Here is a 12490-nt window from a genome sequence, read left to right as displayed (position 1 = left end):
GCCACCGCACCCTAGTACGGCGCCTCAGCAGCGTCGGAATCCAGGACAAGGCGCTGGAATGGATCATCTCCTTCCTCGACGGAAGAACACAGAGAGTCCGCCTACCACCGTACAAGTCAGAGGCCACCGAAGTCATCTGCGGCGTCCCCCAAGGATCATCTCTGAGCCCCACCCTCTTCAACGTCTACATGAGCCCCCTCGCGGCCATCGTACGCAAACACAACCTCAGCATAATCTCCTACGCCGACGACACCCAGCTGATCCTCTCCCTGACCAACGACCCCGCCGCCGCCAGAGCCAACCTGCACGAAGGGATGAAAGAGGTAGCCGAGTGGATGACAACCAGCCGCCTGAAACTGAACTCGGACAAGACAGAAGTCCTCATCCTGGGCTCCTCTCCCTCCGCCTGGGACGACTCCTGGTGGCCTCCCGCCCTGGGCACCGCACCCAAACCGACAGACCATGCACGCAACCTGGGCTTCATCCTGGACTCCTCCCTCTCCATGACCAGGCAAGTCAACAACGTCTCCTCGGCGTGCTTCAACATCCTACGCATGCTACGGAAGATCTTCTGGTGGATCCCCACCGAGACCAGGAAGACCGTCACCCAGGCCCTCGTCACCAGCCGACTGGACTACGGCAACGCCCTCTACGCCGGTACCACCGCCAAGCTCCAGAAGAGACTCCAGCGGATCCAGAACGCCTCAGCCAGACTCATCCTCGACATCCCACGAACCAGCCACATCTCCGGACATCTGAGAGACCTTCACTGGCTCCCCGTCAACAAAAGAATCACCTTCCGCCTCCTCACCCACGCACACAAAGCCCTACACGACCAAGGCCCGAGCTACCTCAACAGCCGAGTCAACTTCTACGCTCCCAAACGCCACCTCCGATCAGCCAACCACGCCCTCGCCGCCGTCCCCCGCATCCGAAGAGCGACCACAGGAGGAAGGTCCTTCTCCTACCTGGCCGCCAAGACCTGGAACTCCCTCCCGACCGACCTGCGCCTGACCCAAGACCACCTCTCCTTCAGGAAGAAGCTGAAGACCTGGCTGTTCGAGCAGTAGCGGCTCCCCCCCCCCCCCCCCCCCCAGTGCCTTGAGACCCTACGGGTATGTAGCGCGCTTTATAAGTGTCACTGATTGATTGATTGGTTATTGTTGTTTTTTTTTCTTGCTTATAGCACTTTACATATTCCCTATTGAATTTTTGCTGTTAGCAGCCCAATTGAAAAATAATACTTGATTGTCTTTTTTCTACGGGTGGAATGGAATTTTGTGTAATCTTGCAGTGCTATTTTGATTCCGTCATTTTTTATGATATTTTAGAGCTCTGAAAACGCTTTTTTATAACTTTTTAAATTGTGTTTTATTGAGCATTTTGTATGAGATTTATATTGTTCTTTTATGGCTGTTTCTCTTGCAACCGAATAAAGCTTGATTTGAAAAAAAATTGAAATAAATGCAGACAGAAAACACAATGTTTTCTGTCTGTATTTATCTGTAAAAATCCTCAAAAACAGAAAACAGGGAGCCTTAATTATCATGTATAAATAATGACCAAAGGCTCCGTGGGGTTAGGGTACTTCCACAATATACTCGTGTGCATACGTGCCAATAGGCCCGATTCACACAGGACAGTCCCGACTTTTGAGTCAAAAAGGCTGTCTCTCCCTGACATGGCAGCTTCTTCAATGCAAGTCAATGGGGAAATGCATCTAGCCCTGCCCAGTACCACGCATCAGGAGTTAGACTAACACATTTTACTGCTGGTGTCCGCATCAATAGACTAAAATGCATTAGTCACGCAATTATAGCGCTCGGGAACACTGCAGGAGCCGTGCTCGAGGAACTCAGCTGCGCAGCCCTGAGCGATCGCACTGGCATGGCTGTGCTAGTAGAGCATGCTTTCTCACTTGTTGTAATGTTTACACACTGCAGTGCCTCCTAATGAAGGAACTCAGGTGCACCGTGGAGAATCAATCAATCAATCAATCAGAGGGCAGGTGTCTCTGTCTGTAATTATTCCAGGCAGACAGTCAATCATGTGGATCCTGGAGACAGCACCTTGCCTGTTGTTCATTCCCTGCAACGCACCCGCCCCACTGTGACCTCGCACGGGCTGATTGACCAGAGTCAGACACCTCCAGGCAGCAGCTTTATTTTAAGTTGCCGCAGCAGCACATTAAATCCAGAAATCGCCTGTAAATCAAGCTCCACAAAGGACCCCTGCCCAGCATTATTATTTTTCTCTTTAGCCCCCGTCATTATCTCTTGTTTGAACTTGATTTGGAACACCTCCCTGTGAAGTGGGGCTTTCCCTCTTTCCTTTGACCTGGAAACAGGGCATGCTAATACCTATTTTGAAAAAAGGATGCAGATCCTTCAGTTTTTAAAAATTACCACCCCATTTCCCTCGTACCTAAACCAGCCAAAGTCCTGGAAAAAGTAGTTCAGGAGCAATTATCGAGCTATCTTGAGACGTGCCATCATTTACACGACTCACAATCCGGGTTTAGATCCGGATATAGCACAGAGGCTGCGCTGCTAGAGGTTTCTGAAACCATTTCTGAATGTTTGGACGCGGGTGAAGCAGCGATGCTGGTGCTTCACGACCTGTCCGCGGCATTCGATACAGTCTCTCATGATATTTTGCTTGAACAATGTTGTATCTTATGTTTTCCTGCTGCTCAGCTAGAATGCTTGTGATGTGAAATGTTGGATGAATGGAATGTTAGAGGTTTGTGAATGTCAGTTGGGTGAGGGCTGAGCAGCAGGACAGCTGCTCCTAATTGGGTTATTGTTTCTATCTTTTAACTTAACATCTTAATTTAATAAAGTAACTTTAATAATCGATCTTGAAGTATCCATCTTCTTTCTGATTACATCATTTGGCGACGAGGATGGGATGTAATCAGAAAGAAAATGGATACTTCAAGATCGATTACATCATTTGGCGATTGTTGAGAAGAAGAATCTACGCGTGCAAATTATAAGAAATGAAAAACTAAGGAGTACTGTTAAGTAAATGAAGAGAAGTTCAAGCTTGAAAGGAAAGGAAACATGAAAAGTACAGAATATCGAAACAAAGGAAATCTCAAGTTAAATGAATTTTAACAGTGTTTTATAGTGTGTGTGGAATGCTGTCTGCAATCAAACCCCATCAGTGACCCGGACATCGGTCGCCCTGAAACCAAGGTTTGCCAGATTCATCAGCGTGTAGTTTGTTTGTGTTCGGGGGCAGTAAATCGAGCCTCGGTGTAAAGTACAGGCATAATAACAGCTGCTGTGTTATTCGCTTGTGGTTCGGGGGCACTAAATCGAGCCTCGGTGTGATGTATATATTGACAGTTATGTTGCCCTAAGACCCAGTTCTGCGTGATCAGTCAGAGTTAATTAAGTGTTTCATACCAGCTGAAGGGTACTGTGATTATTGTTCGGGGGCAGACAATCGAGCCTCGGTGAAAAGTACGTGTTGGCAGTTATCCGGTGGGAAATGAGAGTTTTGCTGGGATGATGACAGCGCTGTGGTGACTGGAAAGATACCGTAGATGAAAAAAAAGGGAAATGTATCTACAATTAAGTGTGTAGTAACCCTTTTGTTTTTTTTCATTGGTTTAGACTGTTGTCTTCAGTGGATGAGTAAACGGTTACTGTTTACGTTTAAAATAATATACACGAGACTGAAAATTGCAGGTTTACCTCATAAGTGGTCTTCAGCATCATCCTATGTGACGTCAATCCATTCACGTCTGACGCTTGTGAAGCATTATTTAGTGCATGTTCATGCCGTGAACCACACGATCCAGCGTCTATGTGCGTGCCTCCATTTTGTATATGGTAAAACCAGGCACACTCTTTCAAAGCGAGATATTGCCGCGTTTGCTAACAAGATGAAATTTACAGAGATTGTTGCTGCACTGTGAGTAGACGTTACCGAATTCCTTCTGTTACAGTGTGTTTTGCTAACAGGAATATGCAAGTTTTGGAAAAGGTGATCGTGATTTTGGTTCTGTTTGCCCACTGAAGTTCACCACAAACGATTGCATGTTATTAGGGTCAAAATAACGTGTACGGCAACAGTGTACTTATGAGGAAAAAAAAGAAACGCCGAAGGGCCCAGGCGAACATTAAATACATTAAAGATTCGTTTTAACAAGCTGGTCTGAAAGCGCTGTGGATGTTGTTCAAGAACGTGACTGGACAAAGACATGACTGGACAAAGGACCCAGTGATGGAAGCGGTACTGAGAGACCATGTTGGGGACAATTTCACAGAATTCAAAACAGAACGGGGAACCAAAATGCAGGGTCAACGAGCCAATTTTGGGGAGACAGGTTTCAAGACTTGAGTAAAAAAGGGTCTAGGATTGCTAAAGTGTTGTGTATGAGTGCAGTCAGGTTGTTAGCTACTCATTGGTTTGTGTTGTGTATGAGGTGGCTGTAGTACGGTTAAGTCACTCATTGTTTGTGAAGTTTAGTTGTATGTGAATAGGTCACCAAGAGCTGTCCGACAACAGGTGTTGTGTATGAGTTAGTGCCAAGTTGTTAGGCAACTTATTGGCTCGTGCGTGAGATTACTATGTTGTATGTGGTCACTTATTGTTTGTGATGTTTGGTTGTAGGTGAATAAGTCACCAAGAGCTGTTCCACAACAGGTGTTGTGTATGAGTTAGTGCCAAGTTGTTAGGTAACTCATTGGCTCATGTGTGAGATGACTATGTTGTATGGGGTCACTCATTGTTTGTGATGTTTGGTTTTAGGTGAATAAGTCACCAAGAGCTGTTCCACAACAGGTGTTGTGTATGAGTTAGTGCCAAGTTGTTTTGTTCTGGCGCATGAATGAGTTATGTAAGTGCTTGTTCTTGGTCTGGGGTGTGCACGTTGTTCTCTAGCGCATGAATGAGTTATGTAAGTGCTTGTTCGTGGTCTGAGGTCTGCACGTTGTTTGCTAGCGCATGAATGAGTTATGTAAGTGCTTGTTCGTGGTCTGAGGTGTGCACGTTGTTTTTGGCGCATGAATGAGTTATATAAGTGCTTGTTCTTGGTCTGAGATGTGCATGTTGTTTTACTGGCAAATGAATGAGTTATGTAAGGGCTTGTTCTGGAGTATGAATGAGTTCTGTAATGGCTTGTTCTGGTGCATGAATGAGTTATGTGAGTGCTTGTTCTTGGTCTGTGGTGTGCACGTTGTTTTTGGCGCATGAATGAGTTATATAAGTGCTTGTTCTTGGTCTGAGATGTGCATGTTGTTTTACTGGCAAATGAATGAGTTATGTAAGGGCTTGTTCTGGAGTATGAATGAGTTCTGTAATGGCTTGTTCTGGTGCATGAATGAGTTCTGTAAGTGCTTGTTCTTGGTCTGAGGTGTGCATGTTGTTTTCCTGGCGCATGAATGAGTTATGTAAGTGCTTGTTCTTGGTCTGAGGTGTGCACGTTGTTTTTAGCGCATGAATGAGTTATGTGAGTGCTTGTTCTTGGTCTGAGGTGTGCACGTTGTTTCCTGATTTGTATGGTGTTAAGGTTGTTCCGGTGTGTCTTGCTTGTTGTACTGGTCTGGCCAACTGGTATGATTTGTGGGATTTGGACGTAGGTGGTAGGATAGTTGTCTATTTCAGGAAGTATTGTGACGTTCTGTTCTGACTGTAGTACGCGAGATGAGATAAAATGTATTGTATGCTTTGTTTAATTTGATTGACATACGTACTAGTCTTTTTGTCTGAATTTATTGATCATATGTACTAGCCATATTGTCATTGTTTTATTTCCTTCATCTTATTCCCCAACAAAGGGAGATATGTTGTATCTTATGTCTTCCTGCTGCTCAGCTAGAATGCTTGTGATGTGGAATGTTGGATGAATGGAATGTTAGAGGTTTGTGAATGGGTGAGGGCTGAGCAGCAGGACAGCTGCTCCTGATGGGGTTATCATTTCTATCTTTTAGCTTAACATCTTAATTTAATAAAGTAACTTTAATAATCGATCTTGAAACATCCATCTTCTTTCTGATTATATCAAAAGACTATACAGTCTTGGGATTCAGGGTACCCCTCTAGCCTGGATCAGATCCTTTCTAGATCGCCGCACTCAACAGGTCTCCCTTCAGCCATTCGTGTCCGAGAAAAAAACCACTTAACTGTGGAGTCCCTTCGGGCTCCGTGCTGGGCCCGCTATTTTTTAATATTTATCTCTCTCCTCTGACCTCAGTGGTAGAATCTTGTGGTGTCAGAGTGATTTCTTATGCTGACAACACACAAATGGTGTTCTCATTTAAGGATCGCTCTGAAGCAGCTTTCTCTAATTTTAGACACTGCTTGTGCAACATCTCCACCTGGTTTGGCATCAAACACTCTTTTTAAATAGTTTTTATTGACAACATGAAAAAGAGTAATACAATTTGATAAAACAAAACCAACTGGGGAGAGAAAAGACAAAATAGCAGAATGAAAATTAAAACAGTTACATTATAATTCAAGACATTAAAGAAAATATGACGTTGCAGGTAATTTTCCCAAAATATGTACCAAAATTGAAATGGATGTTTAAATAATAAAGGTGCCCCAAATTTTATCACATTTCAATAATGAGCAAATACCTCTTAGTTTAGCCAGAGAGTGCTCCATAGAATAAATTTCATTGGCCAATGACCACCATTCCATGATATGTGGGGGTTTCGGGGAAATCCAGGCACGTACAAAAACTAATTTAGCGCATGACAATACGATAGTTACTAAAGCTTGCTGCAGAATAGTGGTGGTATGTATATCTAGTAATACTGAAGATGCCGTACGAGAGGGCGAGCAGACCCGTTTTAATTTCATTATCTTGTCCAGAGCTGACCAGAACTCGGATAGCACTGGGCAAGAAAACAGCATATGTTCCAAATCCGCCGCAATAAGACTGCATTTGGGACATTTGGTTCGATCACTGAACAAAATATTCGTAGACCAGTTAGATATGCTTTCAGGTGTGTGGTATAACATATAAGTGGTTTTAAATTGCTGGAGTCTTAAGCTTTTGAGAGAAAGGCAAATGCTGTTTAAGAGCTCTTTGGTGAAAACTGTTATAGTGTAAGGTGTTGTTTCTGTCAGTGCTCTTGCGATAAATGTCAGTCTCAGCGCCTTTTGCGGATAAGGTAACTTGAGCGTCTAAAAATGTGATGGTTTTTTTCTGAGATCTCCCATGTAAGCTGAATTCTTTCATCAGTTGTATTAAGATTGGTCAATGCCTCTTCCAGTTTCTCTTTGGTGTTGGACCAGATGATGAAAATATCATCTATGTATCTCACTAGTAATCTCAAATAGGGCGTCCAGTTTGGATCGTCCAGCATGTTAGTTTCCTCATAAACCTTCAAGAAAATGTTCGCATACACAGGGGCTGCGCAATTTCCCAAGGATGTTCCCACGAGTTGCTGGTACCATTTGTTGTTGTATTTAAAGTAGCTCTGGTACAAAGTGAAAACCATCAATTCCATAAGGAAAGTTTGCATGGGTAAATCAAAATCTGTGGTTAGTATTGCTTGTTCAATGGCTTCCAATCCTGAGTCATGCGGAATCGAAGTGTATAGTGACTTCACGTCAGCTGTGCACAATATTAGATGTGGGTCTTGTTTAACTTCTATCATGCTGAGTCTCGTCAGAAAATCAGTTGTATCTTTGATATAGGTGGACATTTATTTGACCGCCAGTTGTAAATATTTGTCTATAAACTGACCAATGGGTTCATGCAGACTCCCTCTTGTGGAGACGATAGGTCTTAGTGGTGGATCGTTCAAATTTGCATGTATTTTAGGCATCATGTAAAAGGTCGGGCTCTTGGGATTTTATTTTATAAGAATATTCTTTGTTCTTTCTTCTATGATGGCATTCTCTTTAGCTTTTGTGATGATCTCTATCAAAGTCTTCATGTATTCATTGGTAGGATTATACTCCAATGGTGCATACGTGGTGGGATCTGATATGTGTTCCCAGGCTTTCTTTTCATACATTTGACGGGACTCAGCTAGGGGGTTCCGGGCTGTTGTGGTCCCGACCGCCATCTTGGGTAGGTGTTTGTGCTTGGGCCACCTTTAGGCGCCATATTGCTCGGTCTAGTGGCTCTAGTAGCCGGAAGCCCACGCATTGGAGAGCTTACTTAAGCTGCTCTCATTTAGACCTTGGTAGACCTTTCCATCCTCGTGCGCATTGCTGTGCTGGGCACTTTTTAAACTTCTATTGTCTACTTTGGAAAATATTTTTCACGCGCTGCTCGTGATTGCGCAGTTTGTCTCTTACCATTCTTTGGACGCTCGCCACTGCTGCAACCTGGGGAATTAGGTAGGCTCACCTGCATAATAATTGGTTTTCACCCGCATTTGACGGGACTCAGCTAGGGGGGTTCCGGGTTGTTGTGGTCCCGACCGCCATCTTGGGTAGGTGTTTGTGCTTGGGCCACCTTTAGGCGCCATATCGCTCGGTCTAGTGGCTCTATTAGCCGGAAGCCCGCGCATTGGAGAGCTTACTTAAGCTGCTCTCATTTAGACCTTTGTAGACCTTTCCATCCTCGCGCGCATTGCTGTGCTGGGCACTTTTTAAACTTCTATTGTCTACTTGGAAAATATTTTTAACGCGCTGCTTGTGATTGCGCAGTTTGTCTCTTACCATTCTTTGGGCGCTCGCCACTGCTGCAACCTGGGGAATTAGGTAGGCTCACCCGCATAATAATTGGTTTTCACCCGCATTTGACGGGACTCAGCTAGGGGGGTTCCGGGCTGTTGTGGTCCAGACCGCCATCTTGGGTAGGTGTTTGTGCTTGGGCCACCTTTAGGCGCCATATTGCTCGGTCTAGTGGCTCTAGTATCCGGAAGCCCGCGCGGCGTTATAGTATAAGTTAGTATGGGTGAACAGGCGCGCAGCGGGGGCGCGCAGCGGGGGCGCGCAGCGGGGGCGCGCAGCGGAAGCGCGCAGCAGAAGCGCGTAGATGCGCCGGAGGTGCGCCAGAGGTAAGCCCGTTTGCGCCCGTTCGCGTCTCGGGCGCTCCCGGTGCGTCTACCTCGGCTACCCTTCGCGTGTTAGATCTCCTAGTGGATCCTCAGGATTCTCAGATGGATATTAATGCCGGTAAACAAGGTATTTGACCCTTTCTCCTTCCACAGTTCTTTCTTGTGGACTGTTGAAAGTTCGATCTCTTGTAAAGCATCACGCTGAAATTGCTCTTTTGATAGACTCCTTACATTTAGATATACTTTTTGTAACGGAGACATGGACTAAGATAGACTGTGGGGTGGAACTTGGGTGGGCCTGTCCTCCGGGCTACCTCATAAAACATGCTCCTCGACTATCTGGCAGAGGGGGCGGAATAGGCTATATTTTTATAGACTCAATTTCTCTTACACAGTTGGTGGTAAAAGAGGTATTGGGGTTCGAGCTCATGGGATTTTCCATCACGGCCCAGGGCGGCACTCTGGTAACGGGTCTTTTATGTTATAGACCGCCCTCTTCAACCACCACAGCCCTTCAGCCATTGATTGATCTGATTTACGATCTTTCGAACTCCCACTCTAGATTTCTAGTGTTAGGTGATTTCAACCTTTGGCCTTCTGGCCCTCAAGATGTGGCATACAGAGAACTTTGCCAAGCATGTAGCAATATACAACTAGCACAGCTGGTTACGTCACCTACTCATGTTAAAGGGCATACTCTAGATCTTGTATTTGCCAATGAGGATCTAGTCATAATTGGAGAGGTCATGGATCAATGCTGGACTGACCATGCACTAGTGCTAATGTCTATCTCCTTGCCCGGCTCCCTGAGGACAGGCGACCCAGGCGTTGCCAAGATTAGTAGGCAATGGTCTCGCCTTCTGAAGCATCCGAATAGACCTACATTGCTGCCTAGACCATTTATGGTGAAGGATAGTGTGGACAAAAGCTACTCGGTCCTTTGCCAGCAGATTTCGACATCTCTGGATGAGCTGGCTCCATTAAGGAAGATGAGGGACAGACTTAGAGGAACCAACGCCTGGTTCACTGATGACCTTGGACAGCATAAACTTCGCTGTAAACAGGCGGAATGACTCTGGTGGAGAGAATATAAGGAATCAGGTAAGGTAGCATACAAAGTTGCCTTGCAGGAATATAAGGTTCAGTTGAGGAAGGCCAAAGCCCAATTTCTTGCAGATACTCTGGCCAAGGCCTCTAACAAGTCGCAAGCCTCGTTTAAATTGGTCAACAATCTAGCCAATCCGTCTTGTACTGCACCAGCCATTCCCGTCTCTCAGGAACTGTGCGACTCTTTGGCTTCTGCGTTTGAGGAGAAGATTAGGACAATTTTGAACGGACTGCAGATTTCTGGTCAGCCCGCATCATCCTTGTCTTCTCTTGCAGAACCCCTCCTTCTTGAGGGCTCTAAGAAGGATTATAATCGGGAGGGTTTTCCCCAGCTGTCTTGCTTTCCCATTCCTTCTTTGGAGGAGTTTTGCCTCTTGGCTAATGGCGTGTTCTCAGGATCACCACTTGATCCTATGCCACATAAGATCTGGAAGGAATTCCAAGATTAGCTGTTTCCTCCGCTTCATACCATCTGTTGCCAGTCATTGAGCACAGCAGTAGTCCCAGATAGCTGGAAGTTGGCGATAGTTACACCATTGCTGAAGAAGGTTTCTTTGGACCCTTCAAGCCCGGCCAACTATAGGCCCATTTCACTTTTACCATTTACAATAAAAATTGTAGAGAAATGGGTCACGAGAGCATTATCCAGCTTTCTGGAAAATAACTCCTGCCTGGATACATCACAATTCGGCTTTAGGCCGGCTCACGGCACTGAGGCTGCATTGGTCACAGTGTTGGACGATCTACGAGCGCGTGTCCACATGGGCAAGTCAGCATTTTTAGTGCTGCTTGACATGTCGGCCGCGTTCGACCCGGTGGACCATGCAGTACTACTGAGCCGTCTTCAGAGCATAGGAGTAACTGGCTTGGCCTTGAGATGGTTAACATCATATCTCAGCAACAGACAGCAGGCAGTGGCGTTACCACTTTTTCGATCTGCAATACGACAAGTGAATCAGGGTTTCCCCCAGGGGTCAGCGATCAGTCCGATCCTTTTCAATCTTTATCTTCGACCCCTGGTAGACCTGATAAAGTAATTCGGCATATCTGTCATCAATTATGCCGATGACACTCAATTGATTTTCTCATTTGAGGGCACAAAGGCAGTATCGAGGGACACTTTCCACTGCTGTATGTCGGCAACAGCAGAGTGGTTGCGAGTCAACTCGCTTCAATTCAACGGATCTAAAACGGAGATTCTTCACTGCTCCCTAGATCGCACCCCTCGTCTGCTCCCGGACGATTTTTGGCCTACATCCATCTTAGGTACGGTAGAGGCTGCCGAATCGGCCCGTAATCTAGGAGTTCTATTTGAACCTAACCTGCAGCTTGATGCCTCTGTGAATTGGACCACGGCGACATGTATGGGCTTACTCCGTGCCTTACGTAAGATCTTACCGCTCCTCCCCATAGAGGCTAGGGCAGAGGTAGTGCGCAGTTCTATTCTTAGTCGACTAGATTACTGCAATGCACTACTTCTGGGAGCTCCCAAAACGTTGATCTTAAAGCTGCAAAGGATCCAAAATATGGCGGCCAAACTGGCTCTATCCCGCCCTCGCTCCGCTTCTTCTTCCGCTGCATTGGCTGATCTTCATTGGTTACCTGTCCAACAGAGGATTGCCTTTAAGGCGTTATGCCTTGTTTTTAAGGCTCTGCATGGACAGGGACCGATACTGCTCCAAAATCTTTTTTCCTGGTATCACGCTGCCAGACTTCTGAGATCCTCCTCTGCGTTTCTAGTGACGATCCCTAGGATCAATAGAGTGAGGATGGGTGGCCGTGCTTTTAGTTTCACAGCCGCTACACTTTGGAACACCCTCCCGCTGACACTGAGGAGTAGGTAAGATCTCACTTCTTTTAAAAAGGATCTTAAGACCTTCCTGTTTCCTAGAGCAATGTAAGGTGGTCTATCTGTAGGAATGATGCGGTCTCAGCGCCACGATACCCTTTGGGTGGCAGATGCGCTTAACAAGCAATAAATACATACATACATACATACATACATGCTGGTGTTCATGACCACCGAACCTCCTCCTTTGTCCGCTTTTACACAGGTAATGCGTTCATTATTCGCCAATCTCTTTCGTATGCCCAAATCTTTGTTGGTGATGTTTTTCTTGATGGTTTTTTGACATTTAAATTTTGTCATATCCTGTTTCACAAGCGTTTCAAATAAATCTAGGGTTTTGTGGCTCATGGGAGCTTGAAATGAGCTTTTCCAGACCCATCAATTGACCTTGTGTCTGTGTCATAGGTTTGGGAGTGATGTTATAAAAAAAATGACGTAGTCTTAATTTCCGCATCAATTTAATTAAACTAATCTCAAGTTCAAGTGTGTTGGTGTGTGTCGTAGGGACAGAGGATGTCCCTTTCTGTAATAGTGTGAGTTCCTGATTAGATAA

General features: G+C 45.6%; 1 protein-coding gene across 1 annotated transcript in view; it reads right to left on the bottom strand.

Moving 5' to 3' along the window:
- LOC144806686 (uncharacterized) overlaps positions 1–12285 on the bottom strand; it is a 60949-nt gene extending 48664 nt beyond the window's left edge. Inside the window, exon 1 of the mRNA XM_078672991.1 lies at positions 12092–12285. Within this exon, the coding sequence (XP_078529117.1) occupies positions 12092–12285 (194 nt within the window). The remainder of the gene's footprint in view (positions 1–12091) is intronic.
- Positions 12286–12490: the final 205 nt, after the last annotated feature.

Source organism: Lissotriton helveticus, unplaced genomic scaffold, assembly GCF_964261635.1.
Source record: "Lissotriton helveticus unplaced genomic scaffold, aLisHel1.1 SCAFFOLD_511, whole genome shotgun sequence".
NCBI lineage: Eukaryota > Metazoa > Chordata > Amphibia > Caudata > Salamandridae > Lissotriton > Lissotriton helveticus.
This window is presented reverse-complemented; position numbering and strand designations above follow the sequence as displayed.